General features: G+C 38.5%; 1 protein-coding gene across 1 annotated transcript in view; it reads left to right on the top strand.

Moving 5' to 3' along the window:
• Nucleotides 1–1,266: 1,266 nt before the first annotated feature.
• The window catches only part of LOC124711948 (ruvB-like 2), a 124,876-nt gene continuing 113,081 nt past the window's right edge, over nucleotides 1,267–13,061 (top strand). Inside the window, exons 1-2 of the mRNA XM_047242215.1 lie at nucleotides 1,267–1,358; nucleotides 1,523–1,636. Of these exons, the coding sequence (XP_047098171.1) occupies nucleotides 1,353–1,358; nucleotides 1,523–1,636 (120 nt within the window). The 5' untranslated portion in view covers nucleotides 1,267–1,352. The remainder of the gene's footprint in view (nucleotides 1,359–1,522; nucleotides 1,637–13,061) is intronic.

The following is a 13,061-nucleotide window of genomic DNA, read 5'->3' as shown; positions in this document are numbered from 1 at the left end:
CGTCTTGCAAGTTCCTATCGAACTGCTTGTTACATTCTCTTTCAATGACAAAATATCACTCTAGTACATTTTTTGTGTTTAATAATAGAAACAAGTTTATACAGTACATTAAAGACACTGCTGCTGTGATTGGAAATAACTACAAAGCAGAATTATTACGTTTTAAAATGTTGATGACACAAATCTATGTTTTCTTTGAAAAATATGCACTGAAGGTAAATTAAATGGCTTCTGCAAATCAGCTGTTCTGCTCTTGCCAGTATCACTCTCTACCGTCATACCTTTATCAAGGTATTTAAAGCTTTAGTCTTATCATTTCTACTAAGTAAGCTTCAGCCATCTCTTAGGAACAAATATAGTTTTCTGAGAAGTTGCTTTTTATCTTCGCTATGCTTCAAGGCACTGATAAGAAATAAGAAAGTGCTACCAATATACTCTCAATCGATACATTTTATCTGCCGAAGCGCCAATGTAAATTTTCGGTACGGCATTGAACTAATCGTATTATGAATATAAGAAAGGAAAACGAAGAAGCAAATGCATTTAGGATTTGGCACGGTTTCGTCGTAATTTGGGTTGGGTATTCTTCATTTGCGACTTTAAGTCTTGCTCACCCTAACCAAAGCTATACATTTATGTTTAATATTTTACATTTCGCAAATGGGTGTCAACATATATAGTTTACCTTCCAATTTCACTTAATATAAAGAAATCAGAATATAAGAAAAATATTATAAAAATTCCGAATCTAATAATTGCAACCATGTGTCCATTAATGAATGAAATTCCGAATCGCACTACGAAAAGTGTAAGGTAATTCTTGCGTAATGGTTCCTCCTTGTTCCCTTTTTTTGTTATTTTTAGCTGCATTTTAAACCTCTGGCATACATGTCATGAACATTCTGTTACAATTTGGGTTGGTATGACTGACACTCGCATCCTACCTTGCTTGGAAGTACTTCGGAATATCTGTGCTTAAATTACACATTATCATGTCATAATGAGAAATAAAATTTGTTACAAGATTGAGTGAAATTTCCATCGCTTCTGTGCAGAAGTATTTATATCTCCGATTTATCACGGTTTTAATGTGATAATATGAATATTATATTATTCTGTGTTTTTTTACATGTATAACGAAGAATAGATTTAATTATGACAATTGAAAATAATATTGTTGCTATTAATATTGTTGCTACAACGACGAAACTAACAATTATGATTTTATTAAGTTTTTTCATTCACTCAATTTTATCTCTGAGAAACGCTTGTCATGTTGCATATAATCTCAGGTTGTTACTAGGTAAACAGCGGTAAATACTGTTTGAAGCACGTTGAGATTTGTGTAGGAAATGGCGGTATGTATTTTATAATATGTAGGTATGCCCTTGTTTTACCAGTTGAGTTATAGTACTGAGATATAGTCATTTCAGATTTATAGAGTTAGCTTAATAATACGTTTTACGTGTGCTACGATTAAGTGTGCCTGTTTGTAATATATTGTTTTTGTTTGACAATGTAGGCAGTAGCAGCAGCCAAAGTACAAGAAGTTAGAGAAATCACTAGGATCGAGAGAATTGGAGCCCATTCACACATACGAGGATTGGGACTCGATGACACCCTCGAACCAAGACATGTAAGTCATTCGTGAACCTAAGTCATTCGTAAGGGCGCAAAACGGTGGAGAAATAATGAAACAGAAGTAATTGAAATGTGAGGTATTACGGGTGATTTCCGTCCTTTGTTGTAGCACGGATCTCAACGGAAATCCCATAACCATACATACCAAGACCATAAGTGACTTTCATTGGTCCTGTGTAACTATTAATACCTGCAGTTAAGGGACAGTTATGTCCAAGTTGTTTGAATTAGTTAACGAATGAAATATCTGCCTCTGTACTGGTACCTGTAATTATAAACAGTTCGTTTCCATAGACAGTTGCTTAGATGATTTTAATTTATCTTCAGAAATTAAATTTTGCTTCATCAAGAAAGTCTCTGTCTGAATGCCTTTCAAAATATTGATGACCATTGCTGTGCCACACTATTCCCTCTTTTCACAGATTCACATGGGGTAAACCCTCATTGAATGTAATGTGTTTTGTACTCCATTGATTCAGGATATACATTTAAGTTGAGTCTTGTTTAGTACTCTTGACTCCATTTAGGCCTATGTAGCAAATTATTTTTCTTGTCTTCTTAACACTAGGATGCCTAATGTGTGTGTGTGTGTGTGTGTGTGTGTGTGTGTGTGTGTGTGTGTTTTTTTTGACATTTTCCCTTTATTGTTTATTGAATATGGCATGAAACTTTAGTGTGGAAAATTTTATAGAAAAAAAAAAATGAAACTTTCAACGAACTGCCCCTTAGCTTTCTGCTTTACAAAATATTATTCTATGTAAAATTTATTTCCCAACTTTACAACAATACATGGCTGTATTTCTTGTTGGAGACGTTTTGTTGTTCTCAAGAGCCAGTTTATTTTTAAAGCAAGTAGTAGTTGATGACACTTGGCTATTATTTATGTTGTGTACTTCCTGTGAATTAGTTCAGTTCCCTGCTGTTCACATTGAGACTCAGAAATGGCTGGAAGAATGCACCAACCATTTTTAGAAAGTTCTTAATAAAATTTTAGTGTAGATTCTAACTTAGGCAGTGAAAGTAAAGATGAGGATGGTATTATGGATTACGATTCAGTGGAAAAGTGATTTTGTTTCGAAGATAATGTAGCTTCAGATAATGATGATCAGGATGTGAATGTGCTTCATGAAAGTGATACGTGATCACACAGCCTAGAATACCTAGGAGGTCTCTTGCAAATATAATAAGGGACCAGGCTGGAGTAATTCCAGCCATGTTTCACCTTGAGAAGCCGTGATGTTGCTTTTTACACTTGACATGGATGTAACAGTAAAACATTCAAATGAAGAGGTAGTTAGGCTAAATGTTACTTCTTGCAATGAGAAAGAATTATATGCCTTTGTAGGAATACTGATACTTGTGGGTGCAAATAAGGACATTTCTGTCAGTGTACACAGTCTCTGCGCAGACCTAATGTGTTGGTCTGTTTGCAACAGCATTATGGCAAGAAAATGTTTCAAGAAACTTTCTAGAATTGTTAGATTTGATTACAAAACTATTCGCCAGTGAAGAAGAACAACAACACCTATGAAAAACACTGCTCAAAATATTACTACAGACCAATACTACAAATTGGTGAGCTTGGTGGAACAAGCATACCAAGACTACAGAGTTCCTACAGTAGGAACTCTCCAGTCAAACAGGAAGCATATTCCAGGCATAATGAAGATCATGGCAGACTGAGAGCTATATTTAAGTGTGCTTGCTCATACACCCATAACAACCCTACCACAACAAAGGTCAAAATTTAATGATTGTGGTGTTGCTCACGCTGCTAAATACTGCATTTTCGGACAACAACAAAGTTATTATGTGGCAGGTGTCATTAGAGCACAGTTAATAAAGTCATTTCATGTAATAATGAATAAACTAGGCACTCATCTTTTCGTGTTTCCCACGCTGGTCTCGTTGTAAAATCATGGCTCAGTCGCCGAAAATCTAGGTGGTGATAATTTCAAGCTCTGATTCAAAAAGGCCTAGGTTTTATTCTGCTATATTCAAGTTTTGTAGATGCGCTTCACAAACCATTCTTGAAGATTAAACCTTTCAAAGTTAGCACAATGGTGATGTAAAAAAATAATCAGCACTCCGAATTTAAGTTACACTTCTTTTTTATTGCTTTTGTTGCAATAGCACAACACACAAAACATCACTTCACAATACAAAACATACCTGAAAACATCTTCCTCGCTGTTAAAGTTCACATTTTATGAACTGGCTACAATATGCGTCTTTCCAACATGACTTCCAACACTTGACTTTTTCAAGGTCCGACTCTCTAACAACTAACTAATAATCACTTGCGTTCCCAAAAATCAAGAGTTACAAGTACGTCAAAGATCATAGTGACAAAAGAAAGAGTACACATAAGAATAATATCATTGCAACATATCGATGCATCAAAGTATCTCTACATTAGTGAAATCAAATCTGAATGTTGTCTCAGAAATATGTCAACTACTTTACAGAAACACAGTAGAATATTGCTGGTATTGAGAGGTTGAGTTGAGGTGCCATAATGGTTGCGTAATTGAAGTACCATTACAACACACACACACACACACACACACACACACACACACACACACACACACACACACACACACACACACACACACGTAGACTGCCAGTTACTATGATATCCCCTGTATTAAAAACAAAACCAAATATAAATTGATTTTATCAGCATTGCATCAAGATGAAGACACTGAAGGGGCGTGAGAACAAGAAATTCCACATAAATACATAGGCCCCTATTATAATTTCGCTAAAGGTGAAATTGATACCATTGATCATATGATACCCCTGCAAGAGGGAAACAGAGAGATGGCCTCTGTCAGTATTTTATTCTCTGTGGTATCTGTGCTGTCAGTACAACCACCATATTATGCAGCAACATCCAAGATGGAATGAGAAGAAACACAACTATAGCAAGAGGGTTAGCTTATCAAATTGTTCAATCAATGGAAAGTGTTCTAGAAAAGAAAATCAAAGAAATGATAAAATGTGCAGGTCAGCCTCCTGTAACAAAGAAGCAGAAGTACAATACTGTAAGTAAACCAAAACATTATTGCGTACAGTGTCATAATCCTGCAGTAACACACACTCAGAAAGAATTGTGAAATTTGTCTCCAGCCTTGAAGTAGTTTGTGTGACGTATCAACAGGTGTTGTATGTAATATGTCTTTTTTTTTATTTTTTTTTACAAGTTACTGCCTGAGTTAAAATACTTGTATGTTTTTGAAACTTGTAATTTTCAATTGGTACACAATTTTAATACCAGTGGCGAACACCCTCCCCTGTGCCCCTTTGGCATCCATGTTCTTTTAAAAAACCTTAGATGTCCTCACGTTTAGAGGAACTAGGTTTGCACATTGAGACCCAGTAAAAGTACACTTACAATGGCGGCAGCTTTTGTGTTGCGCACTGCAGCTGTCAATTCTTTGCACTGTGAATGATTAGATAGGTTGGCTGAACCATTGAGAAAATAGTGCTTGATAAACTTTGTCATGATGTGGAGTGCATGCATTTATGTTATGATATAATGGACTGTGTTGTGCAACATGTTCTCACTTGCAACAAAATATTTCATAAAATTTTAACTGTACTTGTAGGTTCATGTGTAACAACCACCTTGGAAATCAGGACATTTGAATCTACCACAGAAAAGTTTGGAAATGATCATTGGGCCGTACTACAGATCAGTCTGTCCTCACAGCCAATTTTCCTCCAGTCACATGTCTTTGCGAACTTGTAAGCAAATTATAACATTGGACTATAAAATGCAAGAAATCCTGCCGTATTATTAGAAACATATAGTACAAGAAATACATATAGAAATAAGTAACCAAGTTTGTAATGCATAATAGTCGTATCAGTAATCATCAAAAACAAATATAATAAATTCATATCTTCTACTAAAACAAGTCATTAGCAGTGATTGTCATTGGAAGTAAAAGTGTGGTTAGGGTGTACTTGGCTCTTCTGTTTTGTGCTGCAGTTGGTAAGTACGTTATGAACAATGGGAAGCAAACACGATACTAATCGTCAGATCATGGGCTGCATTACCGACTTTTTTTACCTGGAACAAATATTTATGACCGTTAAATTTATTGCACCTGGTATATTAACTTACTTTAAAAAATAACATTTACAAGTAAGACAGAAAATGATTCCAGTTTGCTTATTTATTTATTCACCCTTCCAGATATCATCTTATGATTCAGGATTTCTTGTCGAAATACAATGAAAATAAATAGCTCAGAAACATACGTACACATTGAATATATAGGAGCTGTGGCCTTGAAGTATTTTCATGAATAAAGACTAGATATTATTACAATTTGGCTGCTGCTGTCATAAAATATGTAATTGAGATTAATTATTGAGGTTTCTTAGTCCTTGTTCTCAGCCATCTAGCCTTTTCCTTGTTCCCATTCCAGCACTACACAGCCCTCTACTCCACCAATGCACCCAGTCTTCTCTCATTTTCCACTACCTGCTCCCCCTTTCCCCCTCCCTTTATAACTTCTGGACTGCATTTAGCTGCCTCTCCCTCTCTTCACCTCTTCCCCCACTCCATCCCTACTGTGCTATCCCTCCCACTCCTCACCTCGGTCCCTCCTTACCCTCCACCCGGTTGTCTTTCCCGTCATGCACTGCTGATGCTGCTGCTCCTCGTATTCTGGCTTCAGTTGCCAGAGATTGTGGTGCGCGTGTGCGTGCACGTGCTTTCTATTTCTAACAAAGGCCTTGTTGGCCGAAAGCTTATTTTATGACAATCTTTTTGTTATGTCTATCTGCGACTCAGCATCTCCCCTATATGGTGAGTAGCAACTATCCTTTTCATAATATTGTTACATGCATTCTGGGTTTTCCATCTAATTGAGATTAAAGTAATATAAAAGTGAGAGATTTTAAGCAATCTAAATAAAAAGCTAAAATGTTCATAGGGCAATTGAGGGACTATATTTCATTTTTTAAGTTTTGTATTTACTGATTTATTCAATGTGAGACCTTTTGGTGCAAAAGTGACATGTCAGACACATTACAGAAAGAATATATTCATACACATAAAACATATGCAAAGGAAGATAGGAATAGGCGAGTATAAGGCAGGAAGTTGGCCATGGCCTTATCAATAGAACCATTTACGTTAAAAAGTTTGGAAAACCATTAAAAAACCAAGTGAAGATGGCTCAATGGGGTGGTTCCTATTATTTCTGAATGAGCCTGCAGAGCATGAACAATGGCTTAGCCATCTTCCTCTGTAAGTGATTAGGAAAGGATACCACCTGCACCTAGACTAAAAGCAACTCGCATCGTGCACTAGAAGTATAATCAGTGATATAACTAGAACATTAAACTTCGTTGTATTACACTTCTGAAAAATGTACACACATGAACGTCGATCTCTTGTAGAATTTTAGAACATGTTTTTTGCTCGCGTATCATGTCATTTCTGGAAACCCAGAATCTACTATGTAGGAATCAACATGGATTCCGGAAACAGCGATCGTGTGAGACCCAACTCGCCTTATTTGTTCATGAGACCCAAAAAATATTAGATACAGGCTCCCAGGTAGATGCTATTTTTCTTGACTTCCGGAAGGCGTTCGATACAGTTCCGCACTGTCGCCTGATAAACAAAGTAAGAGCCTACGGAATATCAGACCAGCTGTGTGGCTGGATTGAAGAGTTTTTAGCAAACAGAACACAGCATGTTGTTATCAATGGAGAGACGTCTACAGATGTTAAAGTAACCTCTGGCGTGCCACAGGGGAGTGTTATGGGACCATTGCTTTTCACAATATATATAAATGACTTAGTAGATAGTGTCGGAAGTTCCATGCGGCTTTTCGCGGATGATGCTGTAGTATACAGAGAAGTTGCTGCATTAGAAAATTGTAGCGAAATACAGGAAGATCTGCAGCGGATAGGCACTTGGTGCAGGGAGTGGCAACTGACCCTTAACATAGACAAATGTAATGTATTGCGAATACATAGAAAGAAGGATCCTTTATTGTGTGATTATATGATAGCGGAACAAACACTGGTAGCAGTTACTTCTGTAAAATATCTGGGAGTATGCGTACGGAACGATTTGAAGTGGAATGATCATATAAAACTAATTGTTGGTAAGGCGGGTACCAGGTTGAGATTTATTGGGAGAGTGCTTAGAAAATGTAGTCCATCAACAAAGGAGGTGGCTTACAAAACACTCGTTCGACCTATACTTGAGTATTGCTCATCAGTGTGGGATCCGTACCAGGTCGGGTTGACGGAGGAGATAGAGAAGATCCAAAGAAGAGCGGCGCGTTTCGTCACTGGGTTATTTGGTAACCGTGATAGCGTTACGGAGATGTTTAATAAACTCAAGTGGCAGACTCTGCAAGAGAGGCGCTCTGCATCGCGGTGTAGCTTGCTCGCCAGGTTTCGAGAGGGTGCGTTTCTGGATGAGGTATCGAATATATTGCTTCCCCCTACTTATACTTCCCGAGGAGATCACGAATGTAAAATTAGAGAGATTAGAGCGCGCACGGAGGCTTTCAGACAGTCGTTCTTCCCGCGAACCATACGCGACTGGAACAGGAAAGGGAGGTAATGACAGTGGCACGTAAAGTGCCCTCCGCCACACACCGTTGGGTGGCTTGCGGAGTATCAATGTAGATGTAGATGAGATGACACACACACACTTGCCACCTATACTTGTGACACATTCCCTTCTCTGAGCAGGTGTATTGCACCGAGTCAGAAAGAGAGAAAATTGGAAACAGACAGCAGAAACATTCTTGTGCAAAGACAAAACATAGCCTGGATGGTACACCTGTTAACAGAGTACTCAACAGTAATTGAGGGGCTAATATTTGTGTAAGCTAACAGATTCATTTACATATAGAAACAAATGGTTCTGATTTCGTGTAGAGGCCATTACCTTCTCCAACCTGATTGTCTGTTGAACCTGGCAATGCTTTGCAGTTGCTAAAGCTGTATGAGAATTGTAAGTCAGTCCTAATTTCCTCCTCCCCCTTATCTCTGTCGATCATCTCCTTACCCCTCTTCTTGTCCATCTCCTTCTCACCACTCTCTTGTCATCTTCCCCTGCCCCCCCCCCCCCCCCCCCTCTCCCTCTGTCCATTCCCTCCTCCACCGCTCTGTCCTTTCCTCCCCACCTCTGTGTCTGTCCTGTGCCAAGATTTGAACAGCTCTTTTCTGTAATATAGAAATTTTATTTAACACATTAACTGCCAGGAGCCCAGCGGTGGACACAGCAGAAGTTCATGCGTAATGCCGTGTGCACACCGGTAGCCACATGCTCCACTATGTTTATTACAGCATACAGTGCTGTACGTATTTCGGGACTGAGCTGAGTACAGTGTACAGAAAATAAGGTAAAATGCTTCACTAAACAGAGTGGAGCATGTGGGCGACATTCATGTGGCATCAGTTGTGAACATTTGTTGTGTCCAGTGGTGACTTCATGACAGTCAATATGTTAACCTACTATTAGTTATACAGGGACATGAAAAAACCGTTACATCTTAGGTCGAAATTTGGTGTTATCTTTTGCCAACTTTGTCATTATTTTTTCTAATTCAATGTTATTTTGCTACTGTTTTTTCCAATTTTGGTGTTATTTTGTTTCCAAATTCGATGTCATTTTTTGCCAAATTTAGTATCAGTTTCTGCCAGGTTTGGTGCTGTTTCTTGCCAAATTTTGTGCTGCTCTTCTCTTTTTTTAATTCAGTTTTTTTCCCCAAATTTTCCCAAAAAGTGATTCTAGTACACCATTCTGAAATTTATACTGGAAAAAAAGATTCTCAGAGCAAAACATGCAGTGAGTCCCTGGGAGAGGTTTGTTTGCATGGTCTTTACAGTTTGTCAACATGGTTTCTGGAGAGTTTTGTGCATCAAACCCTCCTAAGTCATTTTTACCCAGTACCAATTGGAGATCTAAGTATTGATACATTTTTCCAAGTTGAATGTAATTTTTCTTAACATTAAGGCTCAAAATTTTGGCATGGAACTGTGATTGCAATGACTTGATGACGTGATCTGTTGTTATAGACAGAAATTCCTCAACATCACTTGCTATCGGTCCAGTGTTATCTGCAAACAACATGATCTTAGCTGCAGTTTCTGAGGGCTGTATGTCATTTGTATAAATAAGTGCTGAAGTGCACTTACAGTATGGCGGCTCTTCCGTTACATGCTACTATTGGTACTTCATTACCCAATTGGGTGACATGTTTTGCTGGAGGATACGAATTGACTAATTTTGTTTTTGACATGGAGTGTGCAACATTCATGGTTATTGATCTGGCTGCTATGGATTATAAGGTTGGTTACTGGTTTTCATATTTATGTCTTGTACTGTATGTGCCTCTGAATAAGACTGGATGTCTTGTGATATTTTTTGTATTCCAATGTTATATGCTTGTGGGTTGGCAAAGACAATGAATGTGGTGACATACGGATGTATAGCATAACCCGATGATTGTTTCAAAACTTGGTGCTTTATTTTCGGAATGGCCTGATTTCCAAGGTGGTGGTTAGGCAGGAATCTAAGCTTGCAGTTTAAATTTTACAGAATATTCTGTTTTATATCACAGCATTTGTGCAATAAATGCCATCTTGTCGAATCATGTGACTCGTAATTTGTCATGTTTACTTCCCAGTGTTCATTTTGCAAATAGTTACCAACTGCAGCATGCAGCAGAAATTGATTTTATGATTAAGAATGTGCTGAAGCGACTGTAAGTCAAATTCTTCACGATGTGTGACCACATTGTCAATATGTAAAATTCTTAGATATTTCAGCCGCTGTTGCAAACGGCCTTCCCCTGTGTGTTTTGCTTGCTGATGACTGAGAAAAGCATAATTTATTAAATATTTGTGGAAGAAGCTGTTTTTATGATCTGTTAGACTATTGAGGATGTGGAGTAGGGATGTTGGACATCCTTGATTGGTGATTTCTTTATTTATTGCCATTGGTGAAAATAAGCAAGTGAGAAATGGGCGACAGTTGTGACAGTGTTGTTTACTTGGTGCCTAGTGGTGGCTGGGATGTGCCAGTACTCTGTGTACCCGTGGCCGGTGTGGTCTGCCATGTGCCTCTGTGGGCTTCTTTGCGAGAGGTGTCGTCCTGCAGTGCTGTTATTTCTGGTAACCAAGATGCTGGAAGTCTATACCTGTCATCTCTATTCGTGTTGGCAGGTAGCTTGGCTATTTCTATCGCCTCTGTAACCTTCCTCATCAGGTAAATGGCTGTTTGGCTAGTAAGCCATCTTCTCAAAATATTATCAGTTTGCTGCACTCTTCTTGGTGTTCTGCCACTGCTTAACTGCTTACTTTGTTGTCTTAAATGTTCAGATACTCTTATGCTAATTAGTCACCCCATCGTGCCTACATACACTGATCCACACTTGCAGCTAATTTCGTAGACTCCTGTGGTATTAGGTTATTGACTGTATCTTTCATTGAGCCCAGAACATCTAATACTTCGGCCTGATACCTGCTCGGCAAGAATTTTCCCTACACGTTCAGTGACCACTTTTACATGTGGTAACAGGGTGATGTGTTGTATTGTCTTCTGCTCTTCCTTATTGCCTTCATTCATTATTGCCACTGTTTTGTCAATCATCTTCATTCCATAATCATTGGCTCCAAATATAGATGAAGGGTTTTGGAGTTATGTTTTCACATGTCCACCTGTGGGTGCTCTTGGGTACAATGTGTAGGGTGGATTTCTTTTGTGTAGTGTGATGGTGTGTGAAGGCACATATGTGCCTATCTGTGCTGGTTGGTTTTCTATATAGCATGCTCTCTGACCAAGCTTACCATCATGCTTTCAGTAAGCTTCCACATTCTTTTCTATTTCTGTTGTATATTGGCTTTTGCTGTGCTGCTGATTGAGGTGTCGGTGCAAGTTCTGTAGCTCTTCTTTTCCATATGGCTGGATAATAAAGCTTTTGTCAGCATACCAGAACCATTATTCTGGATGTAATGGGGTGGACTGGAAAGCAGTTTCTTCAATTGCTTCTGCGAAGATGTCTGCTGCTGCTGTAGGCAAGAGAGAGGAACTTGTAGCTACACTATGTGACTATTCATAGTGTTCCCTTTTCTAACTGAAGTAGGGGGTCATTACATGGTGACGCACTACCTTGCACACAACAGGTGCCACACATTGCTGTAAGATGTTCGTGTGTCTGACACTGATATATTTGTAAATAACCAGAGGAAGACCATTTGCGACAGGAGCTGAAAAGTTGGAGAATTTTATATATTGACAGTGCGGCCACTTTCCCTGACAAATTTTGTTGATAGAGACAATGTGATGGTATTTAGCAAATATGATTGAAACAAGTTGTTTCCTATCCCATTTATCCACATTCTTTCCAAGCTGCCTAAAAGGATTCCATTATTAATAGTATCAAAAGCTTTAGAAAGTAGACTTATAATCATTTCATGTGTGTAATCCGTTATTGCTGTTTCTGTACTTCTGCTTGCTCAAAAAAAGAGTTGATTGCTGTTCAGTAGCTTGGGGTTGTTCAAGTACTTGGAGAGTTATTGTTTCATAAATATCTGAGATACATTAGAGAATACTGAGAGACGTGATGGGGCCAATAATTGTCAAATTTACGTCTGCTACCACTCTTGAATAAAGATATAGCTTTTAAAATTTTTAATCAATGAGGGAACACTCCATTAGTCAAGATAAATTAGCAATGTGCATAAAGGGCTTTAAATTTTTTGAATCAGTAAGAGTTGTAAGTGACACTGATACTTCATCTACACTTGCATTTGAAGCTTTTAATCACCTTTACTTACACCATTTCACTAGTTGGAGCTAACCTCTTGCAGTATGCTGCTGTACTATACATAAGTTTATCCTGATCTATGAAATTTAAGCTTAGTGTTTGGGAAGAAAATAGTGGCATTTGATGATATGGAGGACAGCTTGGCTGCGTATGGCAAATTTGACAAACCATTGACCCAGCACCACCACCACCACCACATTCTGCCCAAAAATGGAACCGCAAAATTAATGTGTACCCTGTCCCAAGGGTGCTTCAGGATTGGCCAAGAACAAAATTGGTGTGGTGGCACAAACTGGTTCTGCACACAGGTGCCACAGGCCTGCACCAGATGTTCTCTGGCACAGTCGTTTGCCAGCCAGTAGAGGTGACATTGTGTATGGTTTTTTATCATCGAGATAGTTTTCACCACAGAGAATGTCATGAATCAACTGTTCCAAATATCATTGACGGATTCCTCACCTGATGAGATTCCAAAAGGCAAGTGATTATACTGGTGAAGCCCAAAGGGGGTTGTGAGGGCTATGAAAGCCTGAGAAGCTGCATCCAATGGAAACTGCTGTTATGCATCACACAAGTCGATGCAGGAAAAATACTGTGGCT

This window comes from Schistocerca piceifrons, chromosome 8 (genome assembly GCF_021461385.2).
Source record: "Schistocerca piceifrons isolate TAMUIC-IGC-003096 chromosome 8, iqSchPice1.1, whole genome shotgun sequence".
Lineage (NCBI taxonomy): Eukaryota > Metazoa > Arthropoda > Insecta > Orthoptera > Acrididae > Schistocerca > Schistocerca piceifrons.
Note: the sequence above shows the minus strand (reverse complement) of the source record. Positions and strands in the feature narration are given on the sequence as shown.